Source organism: Chiloscyllium punctatum, chromosome 4 (assembly GCF_047496795.1).
Source record: "Chiloscyllium punctatum isolate Juve2018m chromosome 4, sChiPun1.3, whole genome shotgun sequence".
Taxonomy (NCBI): domain Eukaryota; kingdom Metazoa; phylum Chordata; class Chondrichthyes; order Orectolobiformes; family Hemiscylliidae; genus Chiloscyllium; species Chiloscyllium punctatum.
In genome coordinates, this window is record NC_092742.1 from 45,550,050 (window position 1) to 45,565,590 (window position 15,541).

Below are 15,541 nucleotides of genomic sequence, written 5' to 3' on the forward strand. Positions count from 1 at the left end.
AAAGGATAGAAAAAAATACATTTGGTATTGCATTTATGTCATGTTCCATAGAACTGCACTGCATTTAAATATATGTCAAATATTGTTGGTTCATACGGTCCATAAAAGAGTGTAAATTGCAAGATGCTATGTATATTACCAAAAGAATGGAACAGACTTCACATATCTTTATAAACACATTTGTCAAACCATCATTCCTCTGAAGGTTAAAGAAATAAATTTAGATCGATACAGTTCATGTGAATAATTAACACCATATACTTAGCGCTTCTTCCATCGGTAGCTCATTTCTTTCTCTTTTCTCCCACTAAGTAAAATAACCGTCACATTATTTACTGTTTACAGTCCACTGTAGGCAGTGGTATTGCACAAGCTCTCTGTTGTCCCTGTTTCCCAAAACATTGCTTATAACAATAAATCTCAGATCTCTCAACAGAAGGTTGAGTGAAAATTGCTGTGTGTCATTTTTATGCTAAGATGGAACATCAAAGAATTACGATTTGGGATTTACTTCCTCAAACTCAAACAATTTTAATGCATAGGAATTTATTAGGATAGGCTATCCTTACGAGTGATTGATCTGAATCCATTTTCAGTTGTTCAATATGTGACTATTTCAATATAGTGCCTGAAACAGCATGGTGCCAGTGTTAATGTATATCAGACTTAGGCGATAAGTTTTGCTATAATAATTTTCCTGGAAAACCCAGAAAATTGTAGGGAATAGCAACACAATAATGAAATTATGTAAACTAGACTTATTCCCATATTAGATTCCTCTCAATGATGTTGCTTCAGCACAGATTTCTCAGAATACAAATTTTTTTGTTGTAAGGAATATTGATCTTGTGTGAGGTAGGCCAGGGTTAAACTTTCTATTTCCAATTCTTTTCAGAATTAGAATCTAAGGAAGGGACAATAATGAGGAGGAAATTGTTGAACATTGAAGTATCCTTGTCAATTGTTGCTCTTGACATTATAAAATTAAAATAGAAAACTGGTGAGAAAAACAAACTAGAACAGGTCACTCAGCTCTTTGAGCTTACTTTGCCATTTGATAAGATCACGGTTGATCTCATTTTAACCTCAACTCTATGTTCTTGCATTTCCCGACAATCCTTCGCAATCAAGCATTTATCTACTCTACCTTAAAGATACTTAAAAATTCTGCATCCACTGCCTTGTGAGGAAGGCAATTCCAAAGATTCACAATCCTCTGTTTCAAATGAGTGACACCTTATTTTTAGTCCGTGACACCTAGCTCTCCCACAAGAGGAAGCAACCTTTCTTCTAGGATCTTCTATGTTTTAACTAAGTCACCTCTGACTCTTCCAAACCCCAAAGAGTACAGGCCTAGTCTGACCAGCTTTTCCACATTAGGCAATATATTCATTCCAAGTCTGGTAAACCTTCTCTGAACTGCCTCCAATGTAAGGTTTCTTCAGGAATATATTCAATTGAATTGGAATTGGGAAGCCTGATTTATTTTTGAAATTGTAGTCCAACACAGATGTGCCAAGCAAATTGTTGAGGTTACCTTGAATGAGGACTGTTGAGTCAAGTGATTCAAAGTTTTTGCTCCCACAGCGTAACTAAAATAAAACTTGCTTACTGTCACCTTTAAACCTTACTACTCATCTATGAAAGGATCACAGTGGAACAGCTTAGAATTTCTTTTTGTATCCAGTAGTCTAACCTGGCAGACGCAGATGGAAGGAAGAAAGAAAAGGAAAGATCTGAAGTTGAAAAGTGTAACATGGATACAAGGTGGCAATTATGAAGCAAATGTCAAATGGAAAGAGGCAGTTGGTAAGGAATTGCATAAATGACTGAGAAACTGAGTGGATCTCTGCTTTTCTGTCTAATTCTACCAGCCAAACCACTCCAGTACACACACAATTAATTATACCATGTTCAGTGTTTCGATTTGACAGAAATCTACATTTCATTACGGGATGAAGAAACTTAGATGTTTTGAACATTTCTTAAAAACCAATGTCAAGAATTAAAATTGTTAAACACGCAAGGAAAGTTCATATTTGAGAAGTTGGAAAATAATACATTAAAATGATAATAACTGGCATGCTCAAATATATCACTTTCACTATTTCCTAACTGCTATATGCTCCTTTTGCTTCTTTACAATTTTTTGTTGCTCTTTCCTATCCTTCTACTTCAGCACTTCCCTCATGTTCCCATTTGGAAGACTGAAAGAGCCGTCCAGGAAACGAGACAGGCAATGATGATTGGAAGAGCATCATTGCTTTTGGCATGTCGGCTTACTGGCTTTAGCGAGTTTTGAGAAGATTCGTAGCTCAGGTTGAGGTTTTGGACGTAGGTTTGCTGGCTGAGCTGAAAGGTTCAGCTCCAGACATTTCATTACCTTACTAGGTAACATCTTCAGTGGACATTATGCAAAGCAATGCTGAAACTTCCTGTTTTCTATTTATATGTTTGGGTTTCTTTGGGTTGGTGAGGTCATTTCCTTTAGTGATGTTATTTGCTGTGGTGAAGTCACTTCCTGTTCCTTTTCTCAGGGGGTGGTAGATGGGGGTCTAACTCGATGTGTTTGTCGATAGAATTCTGGTTGGAATGCCACGCTTCTAGGAATTCTCGTGCACATCTTTGTTTGGCTTGTCCTAGGATGGATGTATTGTCCCAGTGGTATCCTTCCTCATCTGTATGTGAGGATACTAGTGAGAGGGGGTCTCACTAGTGGCTAGTTGGCTTACTAGCTTGTCCAACTGCACCAGATTAGCTGCTCTGGTTACTGTTCATCCTGATCGACAGAGCACTTGGTCAATAAGCTCTCTGTCCCAACTTTTAGCACTTGTGCAATCGCTGTCCTGGGCCCTGCCGCACTCCACAGGCACCATTGGGAATCACAACATCCCAACATTGTCAGCTGTGCCAGTGGTGATCCAGAATGCTCCCAGTTTGATAAATCCTGCTTTCACTGTTTTGTCAATGTGTTTGTTTCCTTCTCAGATATTTGTTTGAGATTAGACATCAAGAAATAATTTGTAACGTGCCAAGTTAACTTACAGCAATACTACTTACTATGCAGCAGTCAGTACCTCTCGAAAAATTTAAGAACTGACATAAATTGTGACTGTGAGCACCACGTAAGTAACGTACCTCCTTTCTAGTCCTCTCTGCTTTTCGGATATCTTGACGCATTGTGTCAATTTTCTGCATAGCTACTTCCAACTCTTCCTCTTTGTCACGGAGATTTCTGGACAATTTCTGTTTTTGTGAGCGTAACTCTGCCATCCGTTCATTGAGTTCAGAGAACTCCTGCATTGCAATTTTCCTCTGCTGATGTGCATCCTTCAATTCCTTTGTTTGGGACTTTTGTCTTTCAAGAGTTTCAACAAGTTGCTATCAAATTTAAGGGTTAGAAAAACATGTTAATACAAATGTTAAATTTGCATAATTTAAGAATTTACTACAACTTTAGCTGTATTATACTACAGGTACCAATTTCACATTGAGTTACACTGTAAACTGCACAGAGCACACTGACAAAGCAGCCCTGCCCCCACTCTAGTCTCAAAGGATACTTTATTTCAAACATTAGAAAAGGAATAAGCAATGCCTCTCACTGTATTTCAAAACTGATGAGAAAGTGTGAAGAATGCCTTTAAAATTTGGCTTGACAAACTTAGAGCTGTAGAGTTCTGCAACAGTGTGAAGGTTACATGGTGTCAGCCTATTTACTAGAGGTGGTCTCATACCACTGATCTTTAAGATACTCAGAAGTCATGAAGCTGAAATTTCATGACACAAAGATGCTAAATATATAAATCTACTTGCATTTTATAAATCTTATAGGATAGTATTGAACTATACAATTGTATAGTGCACTATACAATTTTCAAACTTTGGGCCATCGCTTGTTACAAAAATAATGGAGGGGGGCAGATATAAGATTAAAGTCAAAAATCCAAAAGCTGTTATTGCACTGCTCCATATTCAGCTTTACCAACAAAGCAATTCACTCCTCGAGCACTACTGAAACAGAAAAAAATACTTTCAATCTTAAATTACCATTCAGGGTTTTTATTCTGCAATGATTAGCTGGTTAAGATCGTAATCAATTAAATATCGGTCCAACCCAGTCATGGGTTCCTCAGTAATTATTTGGCCAAGGTCACGGATGGTAGCATACATGGAACTACACTTTGCTTAGATGGCCAAGGTTAGAGAATCAGTTAAGTCTCCATTCTTGAATGTAAATGTACATGTGCTGCTAGACAGCACTAAGTGGTCATTTCCTCTATGGAAGAATAAACCAGCAATACCTTTGGCCAAATTACCACTTACATGAGGACCAATGATTGGTTCATGTTTAAACTGTGCCCAAAAAGGAAGGATTTGGTCTTCAGAAAGTAATAAATAACTGTAATAAGATGCAACTTTAACACAAGCACTGTCTTTTTTTTATTCTTTGCAAGAATGATATATGGTAGGCTAATTTCTAGACCACTGCAATTCAAGCGTGAATTCCAGATGTTAATCTCAGTTCAACAACTTTTTCAATTACACCGAGACCAGTATGCAGGATTGGGAAGAATGCTGATCTCTAATAATGCTTGAAGAATGGCCAGACTTTTTTTTTCTAGTCAGTAGGTTCAATAGGTTTGCTGAGTGTCTTTCCAATTTGAATAAATTCAAAATTTACATTATAAAAGGCAATTTATGACGACATTTCAATGTCAGTAAAAATAGTAACATGCAACAAGATTGCTCAGTACTTAACTACACCATGTAGATTTATTAAAATTGCATCAGTAAACAATAAAATGAGAACCTAAATACCCTGACAATAACATTTTTAAAAGATGGATACGTTACTGAAGCAAGAATAAAACCTTACTCTGCCATTCAATAGGATCAGAATTTAATTTTCATATCTTTCTGCTTAAACCTTGATTTCTTTGGCATAGAATATACAGAAAGGAGAAGAGATTTGCAAAGGTTCACCATCCACTGAATGAAGAAACTGTATTTAATTTTAAATATTCCACATCATCCTGAGGCAACACTCTCCACTTCTACACAACAGCCAGGGGAATAAAATACATCTCAGTAGCCTACCAAGCCTTCCAATTAATTTTATATATACAATGAAAATACTTTTCATCCTTCAGAATTATCCACTTAGAGTCCACGTGCTCTAACACTGGAACATTTTATTTCACATACCCCTCATATTCAGCACATGGCTTACCTTCCTGACTTTTGTATTGTAGTTAAACTTGGATATATTGATCCTGGTTTCCTTGTTCAGGTCATTGTAAATTAGCTTTGCCCTAGGACTGATGTTTGTGACAAAGCATTACTTTTGATCCTCATATTGAAAATTACCTATTTATTCCTACCATTTTCTGCTCATTAACCAATCCTTAATCCATGCTAACATATTATCCCCAACCCATCAGCCCTTGTGCTTTCTCATATATGGTTTGCTAACTTATCAAATGCCTTCTCAAAATACAAAAATAACTTTCACTATTTTCCTTTATCTACATTGCTAATTAAACCATTAAAAAAATGATATTTGGCAAATACTTTCCCTTTTATAAAAGATGCATTGTTTATGCAGAATCTTGATGCAGTTTTTGTTTTGAGTATCCTGCTTTCATATCCTTAGAAAGGGAAACTGGTGTTTGCTGTACTACTTATGTCAAATCAAATGGTCAATAGTTCCATGCTTTCCTATTGCAAAGTTTTATACCTCACTGGGGTAGTATGCAAAACCCCTAATTTACCTGCCTTTTAGACTCAGGATGACAGAAAACACAGACCAGGTTTCTTGATTTAACAATTACTATTTTTAACAAATAAATAGATTTTAGCTACAAGCAAGCAACTATGAACTGTCGACATATAAATCAACCAGTTAAAAATTGGACCCCCTTATAAACTCCCCCCATACACATACAATGAAACATAAAAAACACTAATATGGATTGAAGGCAAGACTATGTAGGCAGGTCAGTGGTCCCTGCCCACAGGGTTCAGAGATGATCCTTTTCATTTTCATGCTTCTTGAAATTCCTTCTCCAGGTACCTTTATTTCTTTGCAGGAGACAAGGTGACTGGTTCACACTTTCAGTCTCTTATTTGTCTGAAAACCACAGTTTACAGGAACCGAAGGAGGGAAATAAATGCAATGTCTTTACCATTGAGGTGTTCGTTTTTAAACTGCAGAAGAAACAACAGCTCCTTTCTCTTCAGAGTTCTGATAGCTTCTGATAAAATATTCACACAAAAGCTGTCCAGCTACACGGGAACCAACAAACTTGTTGGCAGGCAGAGAATTTTGCAATTGGCAACTGGTCACCATTTCACATACCAATTAGCTACATGTTGCCAGCTGAACTCCCTTCATTAACACCCCTAGGTCCAATTTATCAGAAATAACTTCTCCATAAACAGCACTGACAATGAGTGTTGATAACCAGTTTTTTAAAAAAATGCAGCAGTCCTTGGCTTTTAAAACATAATACCTTTCCCATTTCAGTCTACAATTAAAATACAGAAAAGTAAAAACATATAGTCTTTACAAGAGATTAAGTGGTGTGTTTGTAGTTTCTCCCACTGATACCCACCCACAGATTGAACCCTATTATTTGTGACCTAAAAAGATGGATTACATACATGTTTCACTATTATCTTTAGAAAGCAAGTACAAGAAAGCCTTGTTTAACACTGCCCTTGCACAATGTTGTTTTGTGTAATTGGAGGTTTCGAAACAGAACACCTCATATGCGTTGCGTTGCTGCAGTTACACATTGCATATAACTAAACATTCCCATATATTTTATACATGTCTCCCTGAGTGGATATGGTAGGGAGTAGACGTCTTGTGAAGCTTTAATGAACCTCAGACAGTTTTGTATAATGTATTTTTCGGGAACCAGCAAGACACATTAAGCAATGGCATAAGATAACATTTTAGGTTTGAAGATTATATCTTTTAATTAACCCATGCTAATTAACTGGCTGCATATTTCAAACAACTTTATTTTAAAATTACATTTAAGGATTTACACCGTTTCTTTTAGTTTACAATGTTAAGGACTATTTTAACACTTCAGTTAATGGGTGACCTTGTGAGATATTGATACACCAATGATTTTACAGGATACTTCAGATTATTATAATACCCTTTTAATCATTGTCAACTAAGGTTTGCTTGTAATAATCAAAATTTAATTTGCGTACCTTGTGATTTTCTTCTTTTTCTTGTTTAAGTGCTTTAATCTGTTTTTCTAGTGCTTTTACTTTGTTTGTACTTTCCTCAAAATCTTGGCGGAGAGACACTGCATTTTCAAGTTGATGTTCTAACCGATCAGATTCTAAAGAGTTGTACAAAAAGAAAATGGAACCATCCACAACTGTAATCTACATTTACACAGGCAGTTAAAACAGTATTCAAGTCTTTTTGAACATGCTTGTCACTCCAAACCTTCATGTAACCCACATACTACAAATTTATATCATTACATAAATATAAAGAAGCATTTTTATAGGGAATGAATACAGTGTTTTTTTTTAAACAGTTTATCTACAGAGGAACCTCGATTACCCGAAGGACACAGGCAGGCAGTATTTCATTCAGTTAATTGAATTCTGGATAATCGAATGCCCAATAACATAGTTTAATCAAGCATCAGGACCTTGCGATTTTGCCGGATAATCTGATATTTGAATAATCGAATGGCGAATAATCAAATGGCGGATAATCGAGATTCCTCTGTATATCACAATCCTGTGATTTGAACCCCACAGAAACCAATGCTATTGCTGTACCAGAATTTACCAGCATTGTATTCAACTTCAAAATACTGATTAAGTTTAAACAAAAAGCACCACTGCAGAATCCTATGAATTTTAATGCTAATTTGTGTTTTTATACAATTACAAATAAATTCAGATACCAGTGAAGCAAAAGTAAGAATTACACCTATGAACAATAATATTCAAGGGGACAAAATATGTGATTCTCCTATGAAAGCATAAATCTCCTAGCTGGATATCAAATATACTCAATGAACCATGATCCAAATGTGGAGAATGTCCAAATTATTTTAAGCATCTTTAATGCAGCAGCACTTCAAAGTACCATCTCTGGACATTTTATTGACAAAAAGTTCAAAACCTACTTCTTGAATTTCAAAGAAATGAGAAACGTGATGTAAAGTGTCGGCTATGTTCATTCAAGAAGGTCTTAGATACACTGATGCTGCTCTCAGAGTAAGGGCAAGGGATACCACAGGAAACTTTAAGCAGACTTTTGAAATGATGGATTTACTAAACTTTGGTTATCGTGTGGGACAAATATAGAAGACAACAGACAATGGTAAGCAGCACAGGAAACAGAATTGTCTCTGTACTACTTCATTTCACTACGAATTTAAGACGTCAGTTTAAAACATGGCCATCTTTATCATTCAGCAGTCATAAAGTGATTAAACAATGCCTGGCGTGAATCGTCTTGTTCTTTAAAGGAGATACTTCACCAAGTGAGCCATATTTATCTAGTTAAAAGATCTCTTTGCTAATTTTTAATTTCTACTTAAACAGGTGATTACTGATCTGAGCAGACTTCAAGCTTCCAAGCAATAGTAGGTCAAGCTCTAGTTAATGAGATATGTTTGGTTATGTTAAGTAGCTGATGAATATTTTATCCATAGTTTACTGTGTTAGCTTTCTATATCTAGTCTGCATTGATTTTAGTTTTTTTGTTACAGGAAATGTCTTAAAATATAAAATCATGTCACATGATCTTTATTTCATTACCAGTCATTCAAGCGAAACATACTAGCTTTAATTCATATGTAAAATGTCATTTGTCCTCCGACATTGTTGGTTTATTCTTAGGATTAATAACATTAACTTTTTTCAAAACAAAATATACACTTACTTCCCAGAAAACAGTTGTTTCTTCAAATGTAAAATTGGACACTGAATGAGAATGAGAGATGCAAATGCATTTTTAACCAGGTACAACATATAAACATGTAGCGGGAGTAGCCATTTTGTCCCTCTTAAACCTCTGCCACTTCATAAAATCATGGTTGGCCTGGTTATAACTTCAAGGAGAAAAAGACAAAGTCTCTTCCCTGAGGTGGGGGAGTCCAGATCTAGGAGGGGTGAGAGGGGAAAGATAGAAAACAGACCTAAGGGGCAACTTTTTCACAGAGGGTGGTGCGTGTATGGAATGAGTTGCCAGAGGAAATGGTGGATGCTCGTACAATTGCAACATTTAAAAGGCATTTGGATGGGTATATGAATAGGAAGGGTTTGGAGGGATATGGGCCATGTGCTGGCAGGTGAGACTAGATTGGGTTGGGATATCTGGTCGGCATGGTTGGACCGAAGGGTCTGTTTCCATGCTGTACATCTCTATGACTCTATCCATATTCCAGCCCATCCCTGATATGCTTTTACACTCTTGATTAATAAAAGTCTATACACCACTGCCTTAAAAATTATCAAAGACTCTGCTTCCAATGCTTTTTCCAGGAACAGTTCCAAAGACATACCCAAAGACAATTAAAAAAAACACCTAATGGACTACTCCTGATTTTTAAACATGGATCCTTATTTCCAGATTTTCCCATAAAAGAGGAAACACCCTCTTCACATAAATCCTGTCAAGACACCTCATGATTGATAGGATTCTGTCACCTTTCCTATGCTAAACTAGAGTTGGTATAAGCCTAGCCTGTTCAAGCACTTCTTCACAGGACAACCCATTCATTCTACTAATTAGTCTGGTAAACTTTCTCTGAACTGCTTCCTTAAATAAGGTGTCAATGCTGTACCACAATACTCCAGATTTGGTTTCAACAATGCCATTTGTAATTGAATCATAGCTCCTTACTTCAGTATTCAATGCCCCTCCCAATTAGCTTTCTTAATTACCTGCTGTATCTGCACTCTAGCCTTTTACGATTCATACCAAAAAGACACCCAGATACCTCTGCAACCTCTCCCCCCTCCTCGCATAATATTAATATAGACAGTATATTCCCATTTGTTAAAGCTCTACCCTATCCATTTTCATAGCCTCCTTGCATGCTCTTCACAACTTACTTTCCTACCTATCCTCATGTCATCAGTAAAAGTAGCAACAATACCTTCTATCATTTCATCTAGGTCATTGATATAAATGGGAGGAGAAAGTGAGGACTGCAGATGCTGGAGATCAGAGCTGAAAATGTGTTGCTGGAAAAGCGCAGCAGGTCAGGCAGCATCCAAGGAATGGGAGAAGAAGGGCTTATGCCCGAAACATCGATCCTCCTGCTCCTTGGATGCTGCCTGACCTGCTGCGCTTTTCCAGCAACACATTTTCAGCTCTGATATAAATGGTAAACAGTACGGATTCCTTGCCACCACTTGTTGCATACTGCCAGCCAGAAAAGGACTAATTTGTGCTTAATCTCTGCTTCCTGTTAGCCAGCCAATGTGTTAATCCCTACACCATGAGCTTTTATTTTCTGTAATAACTTTTGATTTGACACCTTATCAAATGTCCTATGGAAATCTTAGTACAATTCATCCTCCAGTTCTCCTTTCTGCACAATATTTGCTACCTCCTCAAAGAACGCCAATAAATCAGTTAACCATAATCTCCCTTCCTCAACACAATGCTGCCTCTACCTGATTACCTTCATTGTTAACTTAAAAACTGCCCTGCTACATCTATCATTATAAAGTCTAAATTTCCTGTCACAGATAGTTCCTCATTAACTGTCTCTAACTACCCACCAGCCCCAAATTTACATTTATAACCCACCAACCATTGTGGCCTTCCCCAATCTCGGGAGTTTCAGAATATTAAAACTAATGAATCATTTGTTTCTTTTAAGACCCTCAGGGAAAATCCATCAGAACCTGAGTACCTAAGATTCTGCTCAGTCTCACTTCCCAAGTGATTGCAATGTTTTGAGTTCCTCTCTCCCTTCAGATTGAACTGCATTAGTGTCATGGAAAGGCAACAACAAAGACACGAGGGAGGAGCTGGCCAGACCTGATAATAGAAAGGGGAGCCTAGCAGGGAAGACAGTGGAGTAGCAATGGAGTAGCAACTGAACACCTCAGGAAGGACATACTGGCACTGGAACGTGTCCAGCGGAGATTCACACGGATGATCCCTGGAATGACAGGTCTAGCATATGAGGAACGGCTGAGGATACTGGGATTGTATTCGTTGGAGTTTAGAAGATTAAGGGGAGATCTAATAGAGACGTACAAAATAATACATGGCTTTGAAAAGGTGGATGCTAGAAAATTGTTTCCGTTAGGCGAGGAGACTAGGACCCGTGGACACAGCCTTAGAATTAGAGGGGGTCATTTCAGAACGGAAATGCGGAGACATTTCTTCAGCCAGAGAGTGGTGGGCCTGTGGAATTCATTGCCACGGAGTGCAGTGGAAGCCGGGACGCTAAATGTCTTCAAGGCCGAGATTGATAGGTTCTTGTTGTCTAGAGGAATTAAGGGCTACGGGGAGAACGCTGGCAAGTGGAGCTGAAATGCGCATCAGCCATGATTGAATGGCGGAGTGGACTCGATGGGCCGAATGGCCTTACTTCCACTCCTATGTCTTATGGTCTTATGGTAGGGGTTTCTGGGGCTAATTAGAAAAGCACAGCAGAAATTTATCCCAAGGAAGAAGTAACATAGACAATGGAGAGCACAAGGAAGCCATAGCTGAAAAAGGAAGTTAGGGACAGCATAAAGCCAAACGAAAAGCATACAATGAAGATTAGTGGGAAGCTGATGATTGGGAAGCCTTTAAAAACCAGCAAAGGAAAAGTTTCCCGACAAATCCATGAGTATCACATCAGATAACAGCTTGTGGTATGCAGCCATCTGAGGGGCAGAAGGTGGGAGATAAAGACAGCCAATCCTGTACCTGAAGTAGAGAAAATCAACATACAAAAACCAGGCAGGACCTTGCAAGAAGATTGAAGAGGGAGTTTGTGAAGATTTAGAGGAGGGTGGAAGATTTCCTTAGCTTGAACCAGAGGGAAAGTATCAATTGTGCAACCCTCACAATCAGAGGCAATTCTGCAATCAGAAGTTATCTGATAGGGAAAATAGAAAGGCAGCCATTGGGTAGAGAATAATTTTAGACTGGTCACTGAAGGATTAAGTGCTCTCTTAAAAGGGCAGCGTAAGGTATAACTATTGTGAGAGATTTTTGATTGTGCTCAGATTTTTATGGAAAATCTCTTTTCTTTATTTCAAGTTCAATTTGCCTACAAAAAGAAAAAAAACATATAGAACCATGCTTTTTAGTCACTGTTACAGTAAAGGTTTGGAAATGCGGAAGTCAGGAGTGTGATGGAATATTCCCCACTTTCTTGGATGGGTGCAGCTCCAACAACACTCAATAATAATTTGGACCATTCAGGACAAAGTAGCTCGCACATTTGGCACCACATCCACAAACATTCACTTCATCTATCACGAGTGCTCAGTAGCAGCGGTATGCATCATTTACAGAATGTTCTGCAGAAATTCTTCAAGGCTCCTCAGATAGCATCTTCTAAACCCATGATCACCACCACTAGAAGTACAATGGCAACAGGTAAATGGAAATTCCATCATCAGTAACTTCTCTTCCAAGCTGCACACCACCCTGACCTGGCAACTTATCACTGTTCCTTCAGCGTTGTTGGGTTAAGATCTTGAGCCTGCCATTGTGGTTTACCTATAGCAAATGAATTGCATGGTTCAGGAAGGTGGCTCACCATTTCCTTCTCAAGGGGAACCAGGGACAGGCAATAAATACTTGCCCAGCCAGTGATGTCCATATCCCATGAATGAATAAAAAGAAATCTGTATGGTATAAGGCTTAGAACTGAACTCTCAGATTGTGATATTCCCACGTATTTGCTGCCCTTGTCCAAATGGTAAAGGTTGCAGGCATGAGATTGTTAACTGCAAGCTCAAACTTCTTTTTCAAAATAATTTGTCTGTATGGAGATCAGCACAAAATGTGGTTATTTAACCATTATAATATGATCTTATAACAGACAACATTCACATAATTGGAAGATGCTAAATGTAAGGTAGAATATTAAACAAAAGATTGGACTGGGTTGAATGGCAAGTGGAATTAATGTCTATACAAAGGAACAAAAAAGGTCTTTCGGCATAGTTTTGGTTCAAGACTCATGCACCATGGAGGTGCGTTGTAACATGCCTGAATAGGGTAATAAAAATATTCTTAGTAAAAAGTGTGCTGGAGAAAAACAACAGAATTATTGTAGAATTAGAGTTTGGACCATTGAACACAGAAGAGAGAAAGAAGAATTCAATATGGGAAAAGGATATTAACAAATATGATGCTGGTGTTAATAAGAGTTAGGAAATCTTTAGGATGATTTTCAGGTCTCCAGGAAATAACAAAATTCTATGGACAGAGGTGTAAACAACTCAGAAGAAAATCATGGGACCATCAAAAACTTCTGAATGATTTTATTTACTAATCAAAGCATTGAATGTTTTAAAAAAGGTTGCTTGGCTGGGTGATGTGTTTGGAAACAGGTGCTCATCTGGTGAAGTCTCCAAAAATACGCTTAACCAGAGTGAGTCACCCTAGGCTACATAATAAATTCCTTAGAAGTGACAGTACCTATTTGTAAATTTTAGAGGGGGTCAAGATAATGATGGATCATTTATGAAAGGGCTAAGATAGATAGATCAGGGGAACTGCAATTTTTCAAGAAAAATAACTATGCCGAAAACCATGATGATCAAGGACTAGAAAAACAATAATGAATAACTTGCAGTCAGTACTAGCCTCCATCAATGAGTCAACATATTGTGAAACCTGATAGGTTAAGCAAAATCACATTTACTAGGAACAGAAGTATAGTAAATAAATCCACAAAACAAATTGGATAGGATGGTTAGAAGTTAAAATATGACAAATAAATATACCTGCTAACTTTTTTCTCAGTTTGTCCATTTCCTCATTTAACTTCTTGATTTCCTTATCTCTGCTGATAGTTCCCATTCCACGTGTTGAACTATGAAGTGACTGTGCTGCCTGAGTGGATTCTAAAACAAAAAAGTATATAAAGCTTAAATTAGGAATGATAAAGGAAAGAGACTTGTAAATCAGTAGAACAAAACATTTATATTGTATTTTAACAATTAAATGCCCCAAAGCACTTCACAAGAGCTTTATAAAGCAAAGTATGCACTGAGTCAAATTACATTAGATGACCCAGTCGAAGCTTAATCCAAGAGGAAGGTTTTAAAGAATGCCTTAGAGGAAAGCAAGGTAGATACCTGGGGGAGTGCAGAGGTGCTGCTTGACAACTGAATGCATGGTCACCCATGGGGGAGCCATTAACACATGATGCTAAATGTGTTAGAGTGCAAATAACTTGGGAGAGTTGCAGAACTGGAGAAGATTATGGGATCACGAGCATGAGGTCACAGGCAGATTTGAAAACAGGATATTGCAATGCAAGACAGCTAAAACAGGAAAATGAGCCTTGGAGGAAGTTAAACACAGGAAGAATTCTGGAATACCTCAAGTTTATAGAGCAGCAAGAAGCTTATTTGCATGTATTGGCATGCGCTCACGCAATAGTCATTTTGCGTCATTGAAATGCAGTTTCCCATGATTCCTCCCACTGAATAGAGGCTTGATGATATCTCCAGATGAGAAAATCAGAGACATGGCCTAGGGACTCCAGCTCACGATTTCCTCCTCTGGCTTCTAGAAGTTACTAACATGTCGTAGCAAACTCAATTGACAAGAACTTTCCCTACCCTGTTCACCAGGAGCTGTTCATGGAGACCAGCTCAGACTGCAATGGAATAGTTGAGATTAGAGGCAACAAGAGTGATGAATAAAGGCCGAAGTAGCAGTTGAGCTGAAACAATGGTAAAATTGGGCAAAGTTATGGAGGTGAAAATGGATAGTTTTAGTGATGGCACAAATATGAAGTCAGAAGTTTATGTGTGACATCAAGGTTGCAATAAAACTGGCTTAATTACAGACTTTTACCAGGGAGAGAGTTGAAATCAGTAGCTAGGGAACAGAATTTGGAGCAGGGTTCAAAAACAAGGTACTGAATCCCCCCAACTATTTAGCTGGAAGAAAATATTGCTCAACCCATAACAAGTATCAGATGAGAAGCCCAATAATTTCGCAGCAGTGGATGAGTCAAGAAAATGTGAAGACGAAGAGTCTTTGGATGACATCACTGAAGGGCAGTCTATGAAAGAAAGATAGAAAAGGCTCAATGATGAATCATTGGGGAACACCAAAGGTTAACACAGTGTTGGAACAATCTGATAGTATCTTGATGTTTGAGGAAAAAAGGCTTAAAACAACTGAAATCTGAACAAAAACAAAAAGACAGAACAAAATAAATGAAGAATTATCTGAAAACAAAAACAGGTTTTGATAGGTATGAGGTACCCATACCCCTTTAGAAGTGAAACACTAGGCTGAGCTGAATCTTACCATAAATCGGCTTAGTGCCATTTCTGGCAA

At 37.8% G+C, this 15,541-nt stretch overlaps 1 protein-coding gene across 4 annotated transcripts in view; it reads right to left on the reverse strand.

Annotated features, from left to right (window-relative positions):
• The window catches only part of cdc42bpb (CDC42 binding protein kinase beta (DMPK-like)), a 206,973-nt gene that overhangs the window by 65,944 nt on the left and 125,488 nt on the right, over positions 1-15,541 (reverse strand). For all 4 annotated transcript variants that reach the window (XM_072568555.1, XM_072568554.1, XM_072568553.1 and 1 more), the window contains exons 11-13: positions 13,969-14,088; positions 7,234-7,367; positions 3,139-3,381 (exon numbers count right to left, since the gene is read on the reverse strand). In XM_072568555.1, the coding sequence (XP_072424656.1) occupies positions 3,139-3,381; positions 7,234-7,367; positions 13,969-14,088 (497 nt within the window). The remainder of the gene's footprint in view (positions 1-3,138; positions 3,382-7,233; positions 7,368-13,968; positions 14,089-15,541) is intronic.